The sequence below is a fragment of the Mercenaria mercenaria genome, chromosome 11 (genome assembly GCF_021730395.1).
Source record: "Mercenaria mercenaria strain notata chromosome 11, MADL_Memer_1, whole genome shotgun sequence".
Lineage (NCBI taxonomy): Eukaryota > Metazoa > Mollusca > Bivalvia > Venerida > Veneridae > Mercenaria > Mercenaria mercenaria.
This window is the reverse complement of record NC_069371.1, coordinates 76,870,745-76,885,767: the sequence shown is the minus strand read 5'-3', so window position 1 is coordinate 76,885,767 and position 15,023 is coordinate 76,870,745. Positions and strand designations below refer to the sequence as shown.

The 15,023-nt window shown below is 34.1% G+C and overlaps 1 protein-coding gene across 1 annotated transcript in view; it reads left to right on the top strand.

The window, feature by feature from the left end:
• Nucleotides 1–1,658: 1,658 nt before the first annotated feature.
• Nucleotides 1,659–15,023, top strand: part of LOC123532777 (excitatory amino acid transporter 1-like) — a 92,891-nt gene continuing 79,526 nt past the window's right edge. Inside the window, exon 1 of the mRNA XM_045314352.2 lies at nt 1,659–2,646. Within this exon, the coding sequence (XP_045170287.2) occupies nt 2,111–2,646 (536 nt within the window). The 5' untranslated portion in view covers nt 1,659–2,110. The remainder of the gene's footprint in view (nt 2,647–15,023) is intronic.

The window sequence follows — 15,023 nt, the reverse complement described above, 5'->3', positions numbered from 1 at the left end:
ATCCAAAACATTAGTTTAAAAGCAGCATTATGATTATCTTCAATAGCAAAGCACATACTTACAGACGCCTACATGATTTTTTATCGTTTAACGATCGATTCGCGAAATATAGGTAACGCGAAAATTACTCAATTATAACGCCCATGTTTTATCTAAGTACTCATCAAGTATTTATAATCAATAAACAAAAGTATGGTTGACGGAAGTGCAATGATGTTTACGAAAATAAGTTACTTTTTTATATCGTAGGAAATAATTATTGGTAAATCTTTTTATTCGAATTACCCAATTGTTTATAGTCATTTCAGCACAAAAAGTGGTTAAATGCTTCATTGCGTTAACAGATTTATCCACTTTTTGACGATATGGAATTAATTATGGCTCAATAGTGTTTGTTTTGACCGTCTGCACATCGTTTAGCTCAACAGCCTTTTTATGCGCTGGTTTCTCTTGCCTGTATGTGGTTCCGCTAGGTAGTAGACGCGGACAATAGTAATCATCCTTGCGCATCACTAGTTAGATGACGAGGCATTTGGCTACTTTAAGAGTGTCATAGTTACTCCCGCTGTTTACCTACGCTTGGTTAAAAGAAACACTGTCCTACAAACATTGTCAGTAAAGGTTGTTCTGCCGTTTGATAAACCGGAAGTAATGGCGTAATGGCATCTATCCGGTTTACTTAGAACAAAACCTGTACGCTGTATACAGAAACGAAAATCGTTTTATGAATTAGTTGCAACCCGTGAATAAATTCATTACAACGGTAACGTTAATATCTTTTCGTTTGAAATATGATATTAAAACATTTGACACGTTAAATAACTCCAAATACTGTCTTAAAATCAGCTTGAAAATTTCGGATCTCTTTGATCATGTGCAAATATCTTAAGGCCTTTACATTTCATTCCACCATATTATAGACTGTGTGTTTCATTCAAACCTACATTGTAGAAAAGTTTCTTTTCGCTAAAATAGTAACGAAATTGTGAATTTCCCATAGACTCCCATTGTGAAAATTTGTGTTAGGTACAGATTTCAAATCAGTCTAGCAAAATATCAAGCATGCGAGTCTACCTTTATTTTAATTAACGAATTCTCTAAGTAAATTTTGAAGTTTTGAAAAATCAGGCTTTAATCAAATTGTGCATTGTAAAACAAATCTTGATCCGAACGTGCAGTACTACCTTGATGCAGAGTAATAATTCATTATATATGAAAGAAACGTTGTTTTTAATAGTATCAATTTGATACTGATCTCTTTTGCTTATGGCTTCCGACAGCGAAAAATATGAGTTTCGTATACATACTGTTATTTACAAATCTCAATTTATCTTTTCAAATTTACAGTAAAGAAAGAACAGAACAGGTTGAAAATCCGTTGCGAAAGTCATCGAACTAAATCAGCACATAATCGCTGAAAACGCACTGTCCGTAATATTTTGATGCGCACGCAGCGACATTAATGGATGAATCACCAACAGATATCTAGCGCGAGACGACCACGATATTGGAGACTGGAACTGATATGAAGTTGCTCTTTGTTATAAAAAACAAACCTCAGTCTTCTAGCCTCTTTATTCACGCTTCAATTCCTGAGCGAGATCAGCTTAAATAATTGATACTTGCTATTGCGGAAAAAGTTGAAACTAGAAAATTGCATTTAAATTCATTCGCGAATGTTATTAGGGAACTATTGATTAGTGATTATAAGGTTTTGTAGTGCGCGGCTAAATTGAATTCAAAGAAAAAAGTGAGGTCTGGCGAGCTTTCAGCTCTGTCACGGAATTACTGAGAAAATAACAATCGCTTGGTAAAGCAGACACCGTGTGATAGTTTTCACATATTATAAAGAGCAATTTAAAGGAGCTATTTACAATCAAAAGCGTTATTATATATCCTTATACAGGAAAAAGTGTGAGATATCGCGACAAAGTTTTAGTGTGAATATAGTCTAGTATCAAAGCGCAGATCACAAAAGCCGAGTGTTAAATCTTGAATGTTTGAAAATGTGAACTTCTTTTTTATGTTGCAGGGATAAATACAGATAGAAAAGAAACTGTGAATACATATTTATCAAAATTGCACATTCTATGTAAGAACCTCAAGAATTATGGAAGGACATTCTGGCGAACCACAGAAAATGAACACACACGTGTCAATAACTGTACCCGAGGAATACCCTCGTGGACCACGTGGATGGATTATGCGCATGCGCAATCGAGACTGGCGAAAAATTGGTGAAAACATGAAAGAAAACTTGCTTCTTATTTTACTCCTCGGTTCTGTAATTATAGGAGCAGGGATTGGTTTCGCAGTTAGAAGTGGCTTTGGCACCATGACCAAAAGGGAAATCATGTACCTCCAGTTCCCAGGAGAAATTCTTATGCGAATGTTGAAAATGTTGATTTTACCGCTCGTGATCTCTAGTCTTATCGCAGGAATCGCAGGTCTGGATGCCTCGACTTGTGGCAAGATGGGTCTACGTACTATCGCTTACTTCGCAACAACGACACTGAGCGCAGTCATCCTAGGTATCATCATGACCTATATAATGAGGCCAGGTTCTAATTCGGACAAGAAAGGGATTCCAAGATATGGCAATGCAGCCCAGTTGAACCCCGTAGATACATTTCTAGATCTTATAAGGTATGTCCTTTCAGAAATGCTATAAGTGGTAATGCGTCAAGTTCATATCGAATGCAATCTCCAAAAAGACAGAGTTGTCGTTCTTCAACTTCCTTTTAAACCTTTAGCCTGCTAAATTTCTAAAATGGACTGGTCTATCATTCAATTTGGTCAGTACCATTTATTATTTGAACGGGTGTCCACTGAAAATTTACTGACTGAATGGCGAACAGTGCAGACCAAGATCAGCCTGCATGGATGTGCAAGCTGATCTTGGTCTGCACTGGTCGCAAAGGCAAAATCACTTGCCGCCAGCAGGCTAAGGATTAAAAGCACTCGCATCTGTCAACGATTAAGCCTAATTTAGTTTAAGAATCTTGAACAAAATTTTTTTAACAACTGAAAGATGCGACAAACTGAGAAGACATTGTTTTAGTATTATCAACGTAAAGTATGGCAACAAATTTCAAATTTGTTTTAATTTAAAATATATTTTCTAAATTTGTATTTACATCCGACCCTAATATATATTTTTTGGTCTGATACCTTGACGCTGTACATATTAAATCAAAGAATCAGGCCTTACAATATCGCTTGATACATTTCTTTTATTTCAATGTTTTTTTCACGTTCGTCATCCATCACTAGAAGTATAGCCGTCGGACGTTTTGCTGTTTACTGTTCTGTTGCGACGCGAACGTATGTGACAGAAATGAAAGTGAACAAGGAACGACAACTCTGCGAAAAGAAACTTGGTCAGTACGCAGTGTAAATTTATCTTTAACAAGTATCCGGCTTCTGGGAATATGCTTACAGGAGATAACATACCACGTGACAATGTAGCAGTTCATTCACTTAATTAATCAATATTGACCAGTTATTCATTGATTAATATATTGACTATATCGTGAATCTTTATTTAAAGCATAACTAACACTGTGTTTTCCTTGTTTGTACTCATGCGTCGGGAGATCTTGCATAAAGACAAAGAAAACAAAACTCAGCATCTGTATAAAAAGTTGAGTGTTAGTTAAGTTATTTCTAGATATACGTCTTGTGACTTTAATTCCAAATAGATAAATAATTATTTGATGCTATTATCAGAATTACGTGGGTCGTCTTTTTCCGTGGCATAATGCATTCGTTTCCGATTGTATTCCAAGATAAACACCGAAACATCATGGCCTCCGGTTTATTGCACAAAGAGGAAAAGACCGATTTACATAAAAAAAATACGGCTTATGATCACCTAAGTAAATTGTCGTAACCTATCCGGTATTATTTTCTAGAAAAAAAATCCGTGATTTATTTGTACTATTTTACTCAATCAAGTAAAGAAAACAGAAAGAGGTTGTTTTATCTTGATAAAATTTTCTATGACAAAATATGAAGTCGAGAAAACAAGAATTTTACCACCAAACTTGAGTTATCCTACCTTTTCTGTTATGAAAATGGGTAACAGTAAAACAGAACTTGAATATGACATTTAATAGCAATTTTCAGGTGTTTTTTCTAACCTGCCATACGTAAGTCAGGTTAGCAAAATTATGAACATTGGGCCCCCACATCAGTATTTAAGAAATAACCTACCTGTTTTAACTAAGCATGAGAGTAATATGTAACTAATATTCTTTCCATGATAATTCAAAGGATATTGTTTTTTTTGTCCACAATACTACCTGTTTAAATTTAAATTGCACAAGAAAAGTTTTCGGACTTGAGTGCAAAAGTAAACCTTTAGACTCTTGCAAACAATTTTCAAATTCGAATTCACAAAGTATATGGAACCGGAAACAGTCATGTAGATTTAAAAAATTTTCATATATTCTGTTAAGATATTTTTTAGGGAACAAAAAGAGTCATTACATAGAGTTAGATCCCTACTGGAAATGTACGTTTTATGAAATTTTGTAATTACCTCCCTGTAATATTAAAAAAAATGGAATATTTCTTTTGAATTCAATATAATTTCTAGTTATGCATTTTCATTTAATAAGAATTGAGATATTTCAACTGTCTGATTCAAAAGGCAAGTTTTGAAACAACGTTTAGCTTCAAAATTCATCTATTTTCAATCTATATTGGTCGCGCAACTGAAATAGACATAGGGAGGTTATAATAGTTTTATAATTTCACTTGTATTTCTAATTAATTTTGGCAAAATATGTAATTATAAATGCAAATCTTTAACAACTTTTATTCAATAGTAGCATTTGTATTTTGAAGAGACCTTCTGTATCTCAAAGAAGCTATGTACATCATATTACACCGTCTTTGTGATGCTGATTTTCACCGGAAACGACGAACGTTCATTTAAACTCGGTCTGCCAAGGTTTTCTTGCTCAAAGTGTGTGTGTGTGTGTGTGTGCGTGTGTGTGTGTGTGTTCGGATTTACCGTCTTTTTCAACAATTTTTCAGTCATATAAACGACGGTGTCTACTTGTAGTAGTGAGCACAATGCCCAACTTTAGAGTGCTGCCTCACTGGAATATCACGCCGTAGACACGTGACATGATACCCCACTCAGTCACATTATACTGACACCGGGCTGACCAGTCCTAGCACTACTCTCTTAATGCTGAGCGCCAAGCGAGGAAGCTGCTAGTACCATTTTTTACGTCTTTGGATTGACGCGGCCAGGGATCGAACCAACGACCTCCCGCAAGCAAGAGTGAAATTGTAGTTAAACAAAACACACAATACATGACAGTATTCAGAGCGGACATGTACATTGCAAAATGGGCTCATTCTTCACAGTGCTATCGATTGAGTCTGTCCTGTTTTAATTAAGCCCAATTTTATTGTCGGAAACATGCAATCAACATGCTAAAGGCACGTGCGGTTGCAAAATGTCGGATAAGGGCGGGAGAGGATCAGGCATTGAAAACACATCAAATGAGCACTTTGAAATGATTTGGCTCACTGTTTTCAATGTTTATAATATGGACATCATTTTTCTTTTGCTAAAAGTTTTCGACAATGATATTTTATAGTCGTTTTACAGAGTGTGCGCCCGTCGGACACCCCGACTAAATACGTTGATGGCAGAAACTTAAAACATGTTTTTATCTCCGCATACGAATAAGAGATGAGCTGGGTAATAGGTGAACTCATTAAAATTTCATTACTGTATCGATAAAACGAAAACAAGCACCTGAAACCTTAAGGATTACAATAGTTTTTAAAGTATTATGGTGATCGAGAAACAGCCCCATTGTGTTCCTTTGTTTGTTTGATATGTCCTTATTATATTTATACGTTGTCTATATGCATTTTTGTTTAAATGTCAAGTATATACACATCCATACGTACACTAAGTCATTTATGATGACGTAATGACGTCATATGTTTATATTTCTCTTTGTACGTACATCAAAATAAATCAATGTACGACTAAAGCTATAAAATACATGAGCCTTTCTTCACAGAAATATATGGGACAATCAAATCTTGATTTATAGAATCTACATTTGTTCAATACATTCATAATAATCATTTTATCAACATTAGAATATTATTTATAACTATATCTTTAGTAATCCATTATAGTAAAGGTCTGTATGATTCTGACACAGTAAACGTTTTTTATACACTGCTAGTCCCTTGATGACTGTGGTATATGCACAACACAGTAAAGGTCTGGGACCCCTTCTACGTAAGTGTCATCCAGAGTTCACTTCTGAGTTTGGACTTTCAACCCTTACCCTGCTTAATTTCTGTAATGAACTTGGACAGTACCATTAACTGTTAAAAGGGATGTTTACCAAAATGATATTGACTGAACGGCGAACAGTGCAGATCATGATCAGACTGCACGGATGTGCAGGTTGATCATGACCTACACTGGTCACAAAGTCAGAATCAATCGTGTCCCAATGATAAGGGTTAAGATATATCACATGACGTAATTCGTATCCTTTGAAAAAGGTGTCGTTGATTCCATTTTAAGACAAATCTATCTCTTTTTCACTTCCATTCAGATTGTAAAAATAGCCGAATTACTTGAAATAAGTCTATTTTTACAATGATGTTCGTGAAACACCTTATTCCTAAGTTCTAACTGTGTCCTAAGTAGGTTTCGGGAAATAGGCCTTTGCGCGATAAATTCCATGTCACACAGTCAGGTCATTTAAAATGTTGTATTTGTCTCACGTTTTGTATGTATACTGAGAATATGTTGAATAAGGTATTTAGGGCTAAGTAATACTACGTTTCGCACCAGTACGTTTTTATTAGGGATTACTAACCGTTGTCTAGGTAATTCATCGTTACTTGTATAACCGTATCTAATACGACTTTCTTTATATACATATGTTGCCGTATTATTACGTTTAAAAAGGTAGTAAAACCTAACCCCTACTACCTGACAGTGTGACTGGGGCTTAAGAATATGGTAATCAAATTATGTGTACATTGATGGTCCTTTAATAACCTCAGGCAGTAATATATACGGTATCACTGTAATTGTAACGACTGAATAGAACATTTTGAACAGGAATGCAGACGGAAGCATTACCCACAGTTTGGCCTACCTCTTCTTCTCAACGGTTTTGAAACGGAGAATATCATATTTGAAAGAAACCAGTCACTTGTGAATAACTGCCTATAATCTTATATATTCATTATGGCTACAATTCAGACTTGCAGAGCGCTTTATATAGAGGGCTTCATGCTCATCTTCACTTCAATAGCTTGATTACTTTTATGTTGTTGCTTTGTGGCGGATTAATACAAGGAAAGCGTAAATGAACCACAAGAGTGAGATAACTCCCAAGTGATTTTTAAGCGCTATAGAAATAGCAATAGTGTCTGTTCCAAACAATATGCATATGATCTGGTACTACTATTGTCTAGCAATCCTAATGGACGTACTGTTAAAACTCGGTGGGATCGAGCGTTTTACTTGGAGATTTGACTAAAAATGATATCTCTTGCACCTGCTTTTGGTACGGGACTTGAAAACTTATTCGAAATAGCCGGAATTGTGAGATAAACGAGTTCAAGATATAGAGTTTCAACTGCATAGCTTTTTTTTTTTTATAAATGTTCGTAAAACATATTGAACATTTCACTTTAGATTTATAATTTGCACGAATTTTACACTTGTTCTTTTGCGGAATAATACTGCGCTCGTGCATAATTATCGATAAATTTATGAAAACATATTATAATCAGCCATGATAATAAATCAGCTCATGTAATCAGTACAATTGAAACTCGATATATCGAACTCGTTTACCTCAAACTTCCATTCATCTACACGAAAATATCAAGTATGTACCCAAAAAAATCGTGCATAAATATCATTTTAATTCGAATTCCGGTTAATATCTGGAAGTTAAACGCTTGGTCCCTTGAAATTTGAGATACCGAGTTTTAACTCTAACTATACATGTACATGTATAGTAAACGTGAAGCTGGTTGTCTTTCAGCTGAGCGCGGTTTTGAATCCTATGTAAAACAACCGGCGTTATGGAATACAATTGCAGTATTATTACAGGGCATATTGTATGGTACGTGAACTCTGCAAACATTCTTTGTATGTAACATATAAATAATTACCGCTTAAAGCCATGAGTTATGGAACAATTTCTGACAGATAGTCTGGTCTCTATGAAAATATAATTCATAAAGCACGCACCGTAATTAAATAGAAATGTCTGTTCATCTGAACAGTTTTGATATAATTCTTATACAGTACCAGATGTTAAATTATAGCGAACCAAACATGGCAATAATAAGCATTTCCCTATTTTACGTAAATATAAATTTTAGAATATACAGATCTCATACATATTTATCAACTGCTTTTCCAGATATTTTGGGGGAAAAACAAATACATTCGCTTAACCCAATTCTATTGTCTGCTTTTAGTGCATGCATAAAATTAACTCAGTGACCATAATTCTTAAAGTGACATTATGCCCATTTTACTGCACATAGTGTGTTTATGGTGAATGTTTTATAAAAGCAATTTTCGGTTGCTGTGCATTTAAATGTGTTAAATTAACGACAATGCGACATAAGTATTTGAAGTTGATACTTTAGAAATGAAGAAATCGGACTAATAAAATAATAGTTCTTTTCTTCAATCTTCTACGCAGTGATCTGCCTTACATATAGGTAGATATTTCTGAAGTTGAAGGGAAGCAACTCCTGCGTGCAGTTTGAATTTTCCTGAAAAGACTGCCCCAGTCAGAATAAGAAAAGTCATATTTGGAAAGTTATTATTTCGTATTGGTAACAGGAAGAGTTTGGTATATTGGGGTTAAAAGCTATAATTTCCTCCACCCTTTTTACACAGACATCTATTTCAGCTGGATTTTTAATTGAAAAATGCGTATAATTCCACTTTAAGTAAACAAAATAAGACAAGCGAATTCAGTGAATTGGTATCCCCACCAAACGGATTGAAGAAGCATTCTCTGCCTACTAAAAGCACTTAAATGCAGTTGAACTAATTATTGATCAAAAACTTTTTTATATATATATTTAGCAACAGTGACCTTGACCCAATATACCTAAAATGAAACAAAAAAGGTGTAAAGAAACGTTTTACAAGGTGCGGTCTGCTAAATGAAGTTATCGTGAGAAAAACCATTTTTCTGTTTTAGTAACCGTGCTCTTGACCTTGTTATAAGCAACCCAAAATATATCTAAAGCCATGGCCTCCATGCAAGCTTCCTAATTCCAAGTTTGGACGCAATGCCTTATTGCTTACGTGCAGTTATTAAGTAGAAACAATTTTCTATTTTTAGTAACAGCAATTTTGACCTTGACCCAAGTGAAAAGAAAAGCTATACTAGTATATGTACTAAGCTTAGTCACAAAAATTGACCTTAAAATGACATTAAATTTGCAAAGAAATGTCCTATATATTAAGAATTATATAAATATTAAAGGCCACAACTCCTGTGTTCAAGAAGCAATTTCACTGAATTTTGCAGGGCCATATACCAAATTACAGATATTTTATTGCAATCTTTCAAATCTATGAGATATGAATTCGGACGGACAGAAATTGGAATAAAACGTATATCTATATATAACAACGACAAAACTGTATCCCTCCGCCTCCGGCGGGGGATAATTAAATGCTCGTGAGCATAACGGAAGTATGTTAAATTCTAATGGCTCAAAAAGTTCAATCTTTTACATACGTAATAGTAACAAAAAAAAACACGTTATAAATGAAAAGATACTGGTCGGAACCGTAAACGTATGTATTCAACGTGCCATTGCCGAAGCCAAAGCACCATTAGAAATACCATAATTCTACCACTCGAGAGGTCTTGCCTATTTCTCTAAAACAATATTATTAACCTGTTATTATATCAATCGTTTTCAGCCTTGACTCCATGTTCTACTTTTAAATTTCATAAAACCAAATTAGAGTAACAGTAAAATGAGAGGTTATATTGCACATAAATTGTATAAATAAGACAGTACAATATTAGGCATGATAAGGTAATTTGTAGATAGTAGACATCATGGTTTTAATGTTGCAAATGAAAAGTTTCCCAGAGGAAGCCACTGTTATTATATACAAGTGAATAATACAGTACAATTTTTGGACTGAATAATTTGGTTTATAACTACAATGATATTATTTTAGAAGTTTAATAACTGCTTTGTTTTAAACATAACCACACCTAATTAAAGTATACTGTATACTAATTATTATACCGAAACGAACGAAACAAAAAACTTTTATTTTTGACTGTTTCATTTTCTGTATCGAAATGGTCCACATTACTTTATTTTAGATCGGTTGTGAAGCAAGTTCTACAACTTATTTTAATCACTTTTGACTCCTCATTCCTGATGAAATCCATCGCCAAGAGGGTATGAGAGAAGAGAACCCAGTTTCCCTTTTAATACTGTGCACCAAGCAAAGGAGCTACTGGTACCATTTCTCATTCTAATATTTGGTATGACGTGGCCGGGGATTGAACCCACGATCTCCCGCATTCGAAGCAGACGCTCTACCTCTAGGCTATCGAGGCAGTCTTTGTATCGAATTGCCATTGTTATATCAAGTATGAATTAAAAAAGATCGTAAGTGGTATAATACAATTCCGCTTAAGCCGTTGCTAGCAGTTGTACATGCCATTACTACAAGAACAGACTGACTCAAACTGACTCTGCTATTATGTTGCTTGGTTGCGTTATATGCTTGTGAAGGATCTTTTCAAAGATATTAATATAACTGAATAATTTATAAACCAAAATAAAAACAACGAAAAATTGGGCACAACCATACGTACCTTAACCCTTATTCTGCTAAACACAACTGATTCTGCCTTTGCGACCAGTGTAGATCATGATCAGCCTGCACATCCGTGCAGTCTGATCAAGATCTGCACTGTTCGCCATTCAGTCAGCATATTTTGGTAAGTACCCCTTTTAACAGTTTACGGTACTGTCCAAATTGAAAGATGGACAAGTCCATTATAGAAGGTTTAAACTGTTTCAAAACCTTCGATCTAACGGTTGTATCTGCCGATGAAAGAAGTTATAAATGAGAAGATGCGTATCTAATGTAGACAGTAATCTCTATTAATTGTTCTTCTTCAGCCACAAGTACCTTTTATATATTGATAAATCGAATATCAAGTAGCTGGAATTACTTCTTTATCACGAATAGGTTTAACACGAAGTAGGTCGTGGTTCAATCTCAACATAGACAGTTATATAAGAAATTTACGTGGGAAAAAGGATAGTATGATAAGAGTAAAAAATGATGATGTAAACTGTTGGTTTAATAGTTGTAATTTTATTTCATCACTTGAGTATTACGTTTTCCCGGCGGAAACTGAAACTGAGTTATCTTGTCCAAATCATAATCATTTTCATGAAAATTTAGCATACTTTTTTCATGACACATTTAATGATAGAGATAACTGAATAAATTGCAGAAATGGTGCAAGTTTATAATCGTGTGTGAAATTGAATAAAACTGACAGAAAAAGTGCTACAGTTTGCTTTTTTTCAAAAGGTAAAATGCACTGAGCGGTTTCAATTTCAATTTTGGTTATATTGAATCACTTAGCTGCCATAATGCATACCGTCAACATATTATGTACATGTATTTTCAACCATTTCTTTTTAGCTAAGAAGTGAGTATGGATGTACGATTTTCGTTAGTGTTGTATTTCCTTTGCTATTTTAAAAGTAGACCTAACTCTACATTGCAGCTAATTTGCCACTGTTAAAAATACATAGGTCACCGGCATTGAAATACACATCTTGTATCGTCAATATCTAAAAGACATACAAAATACTAAACTAAATTGTGTACAAATGCTAATGAGAAATACAGCTCAACCTGAGCTCACTGCCATGTGCAACCATAGGACTACAATATGGTCAAGGTCTTGTTCATTATAGGCTTGTTGTAAGGTTAGTGTCGTGGGCAATTACGCTTTCCTGTAATGTCAGTGACTCCTTTAAATGAAATCTACTGCATACCAGACATTAAGATACCCAACCTTTTTGTATGGCTTGATAGACATGATCATGAACGGGACAAATATTGGCCCATTTCAACCTAAAATGCACAGTTTAACACATGGGTACCTTGCATACTGAACAACTGATAATTTATCTTCAACTGTGCACCAGTCATTTTTTGTTTCTTTTTTTTTTCTTATCGCAGAGATAATCCGCGTGCTTGAAGTTTTCTTCTACTTTGTACGAACAAGGTTAGTAATTTGGCCATAAAATGCAGCAATATAATACTACCACAGGCCATTTTTTGAAGTCATAGTACACATTTAAGTTGTGATTTTTGAAAACGGGTGAATACAATTTTTAAGAATACAGAACAAATTATAATATAATATAATGGCTACAAAATAAACAAATATTAGATGCATTTTACAAATGGGCACGACAAAGACCTTGTCATTTTCCTCCTTCCTAGTGTCTTTTCTAGTGTCTTTCGCTATTTTGTAAATCCTTTCCTGCATCCTTTTGACATTTCAAAAATTGGCTGGCTGAAGTCTTAAAATGAGTAAATTTATATGATGGCATAATTTGATTTTACTGCAATTTTGAATTTCAAGAACACACTCAGTAATATTTAAGATGTTGAAAATAGCAAATGGCATGTTGGCTGTTTTGTTAAACATATTTTTTCGTTTCCTGAATTCCTGATAGAACTTTTATGAAAAAAAATGATCTTTTTTTATGTAATACAGAGAAGGATTTTGTTTAATGACCTTTAACCCTTCCTTGTACAAAGTTCCCTGGTAAACCTCCTATCCGGCCGGATGCAAATGTTGGCGAAACGTAAACAAATAACAAGCTGAAAGAGAATTATACTCAAAATGATGACTGAAAGTCGTCCTAGAAGTGATTCTGAATGTGAAAGTACACGTGTAGTTGAAACGACGCTTGACACACCTTTTAACATCAGCCAATCAAAATAATGTTTTCCGATAGACCGGAAGCTTACTTTGTTTAGTGAGAAAAATGTATAACGATGCCAAACAGAAGCAATATTAAGTTTGTGAATTTTAGTATACTCTTGACAGGATAAAAGGAAAGTGACAGTTGTTTAAATTTCTCTTTTTAGTGCTTATGACGCCATAAACTGCCAAAATCAGTAGTTCATTTCCTAGACAAACTGGCATATTTAACTTTCAAATCTACATAATCGTCTGAAGCGAGCATTTGATCCTTTTCCAAAATTTATATTGTTTCTTTACTGTGACATTGATTAAGCCAATCTTTTTAACAATGTTATAAATCATCTATATATAACGTATGATTATTATTAACAGAATGTGTGTTTGAATTATAGTTTAAGGTTTTATTGACACAAATACCCTAGTTATTCAGCAGATGTTATTTTTTTAAAAAAGAAAAAAATGAAATACTTTTATGTCTATCGATTGATAGATAACATAAATTAGAAATCTGTTTCCCAGTGGGAATACTTCAAATGATTTTAAAAGGAGATTCATTCCAAAGAAAAGTGTCGCATAATTTTCACTAGAGTTGTAAGAGAGACAAAACGATGGTGCAAAAATACAATTTAATTAATTTTTCATTGCAGGAAACGGGGGAAACAAGAACATCATACAATTTGCAAAACATGGTCCTTTTTTTCTTGTAATTGATGTTTCTCTGAGCCCAGCCCTGTTTAATTAACGCTGTTGCTTTATTGTGTGAAACATGCAATCATGCAATGTAAATGCTGATAGCACATGTTGATAAAATATTTGCTAAGGTAAGGTATCCGTCTCTCGGGATTAACTCAACAACAAAATTGGATATAAGAGTAAAATCATAAAAGCATTGTGCAACTAGAGCTAAACGCCATAATGCAGGATGCCTAGAAATAGACACTATATCGTACTATTTTACTACCGGAATTCCGATTTGCTTTTATAATTTCGTCAATAATGTAAAGACTCTTCTGTGGCAAAATTTATAAAAACCTGACTTTTATTGGGACGTTTTTTAAAACATTTGTAAGATTCTGGGTCATGGGTACTTTTCGTAAGGTTAAAAAAACGTAAAAAGAGGTTTATTAAAAGAGGTTATGATCCGACTGTTTTTAGACATACCGCATGTTTGGTGTTAGCTCATTTTACAGATGCACGTTACACTTTCCTCTGACAGTTTTCTAAAATACAACGGTGGTACTTGAACTTTACAATTTAGTTTTAATATATAGCTAAAACATTGATCGCTTCAGTGTTTTTGTTTTACTGGAAACTTACGCTATTCCTTAATTATGACATTAAACTATGAAAGATATTGTCTTGTGAGCTTTATAGAAAGCATGGAAGTAATTAGAATATATAACATCCAAAAGTTCATTGTTTAGATGTTATATCGTCATTGCTAACAAATGTTGTGTACAATTTATATGCTTACCGTTAGGGATAGATTATCGTCCTTGCCGCTCTTAAATCCCTTTACACTTGTGACTTGTAAAAGTGTGAATATTATTGAGGTATGTTTTACTGTCTGGAGTTTTGTATCGCTCGATATTATTCCATTTTCGTAATTGCTATCACACGTCCACCACTCTAACATCATTCTAGCGGATTAATACAGGAAAAAGATTAGTGACATATAAACACATTTTATGTTTCATATGACCCAGGCAAATAAAGTTTTCTCTGCAAAAGCAACACGGTTTGCTTGGTTGCGATGTATTAATTAATTGCTCTTACCATATGCAAATGCACAAACGCTATTTCTTCAGTGCCTCACTTAATTTATTTACCCAATTTAATTTCTAAATGTTTTAGATTCATAGTTAAAGCTAAAATGAATACTGTTTATCATGTATAATGATAGAAACGGTACTATGAAACCTTCCATCTTTCGCACTTCATACATGAAATACTTTCACTGAAAACGATTTGTAATGTGGAAAT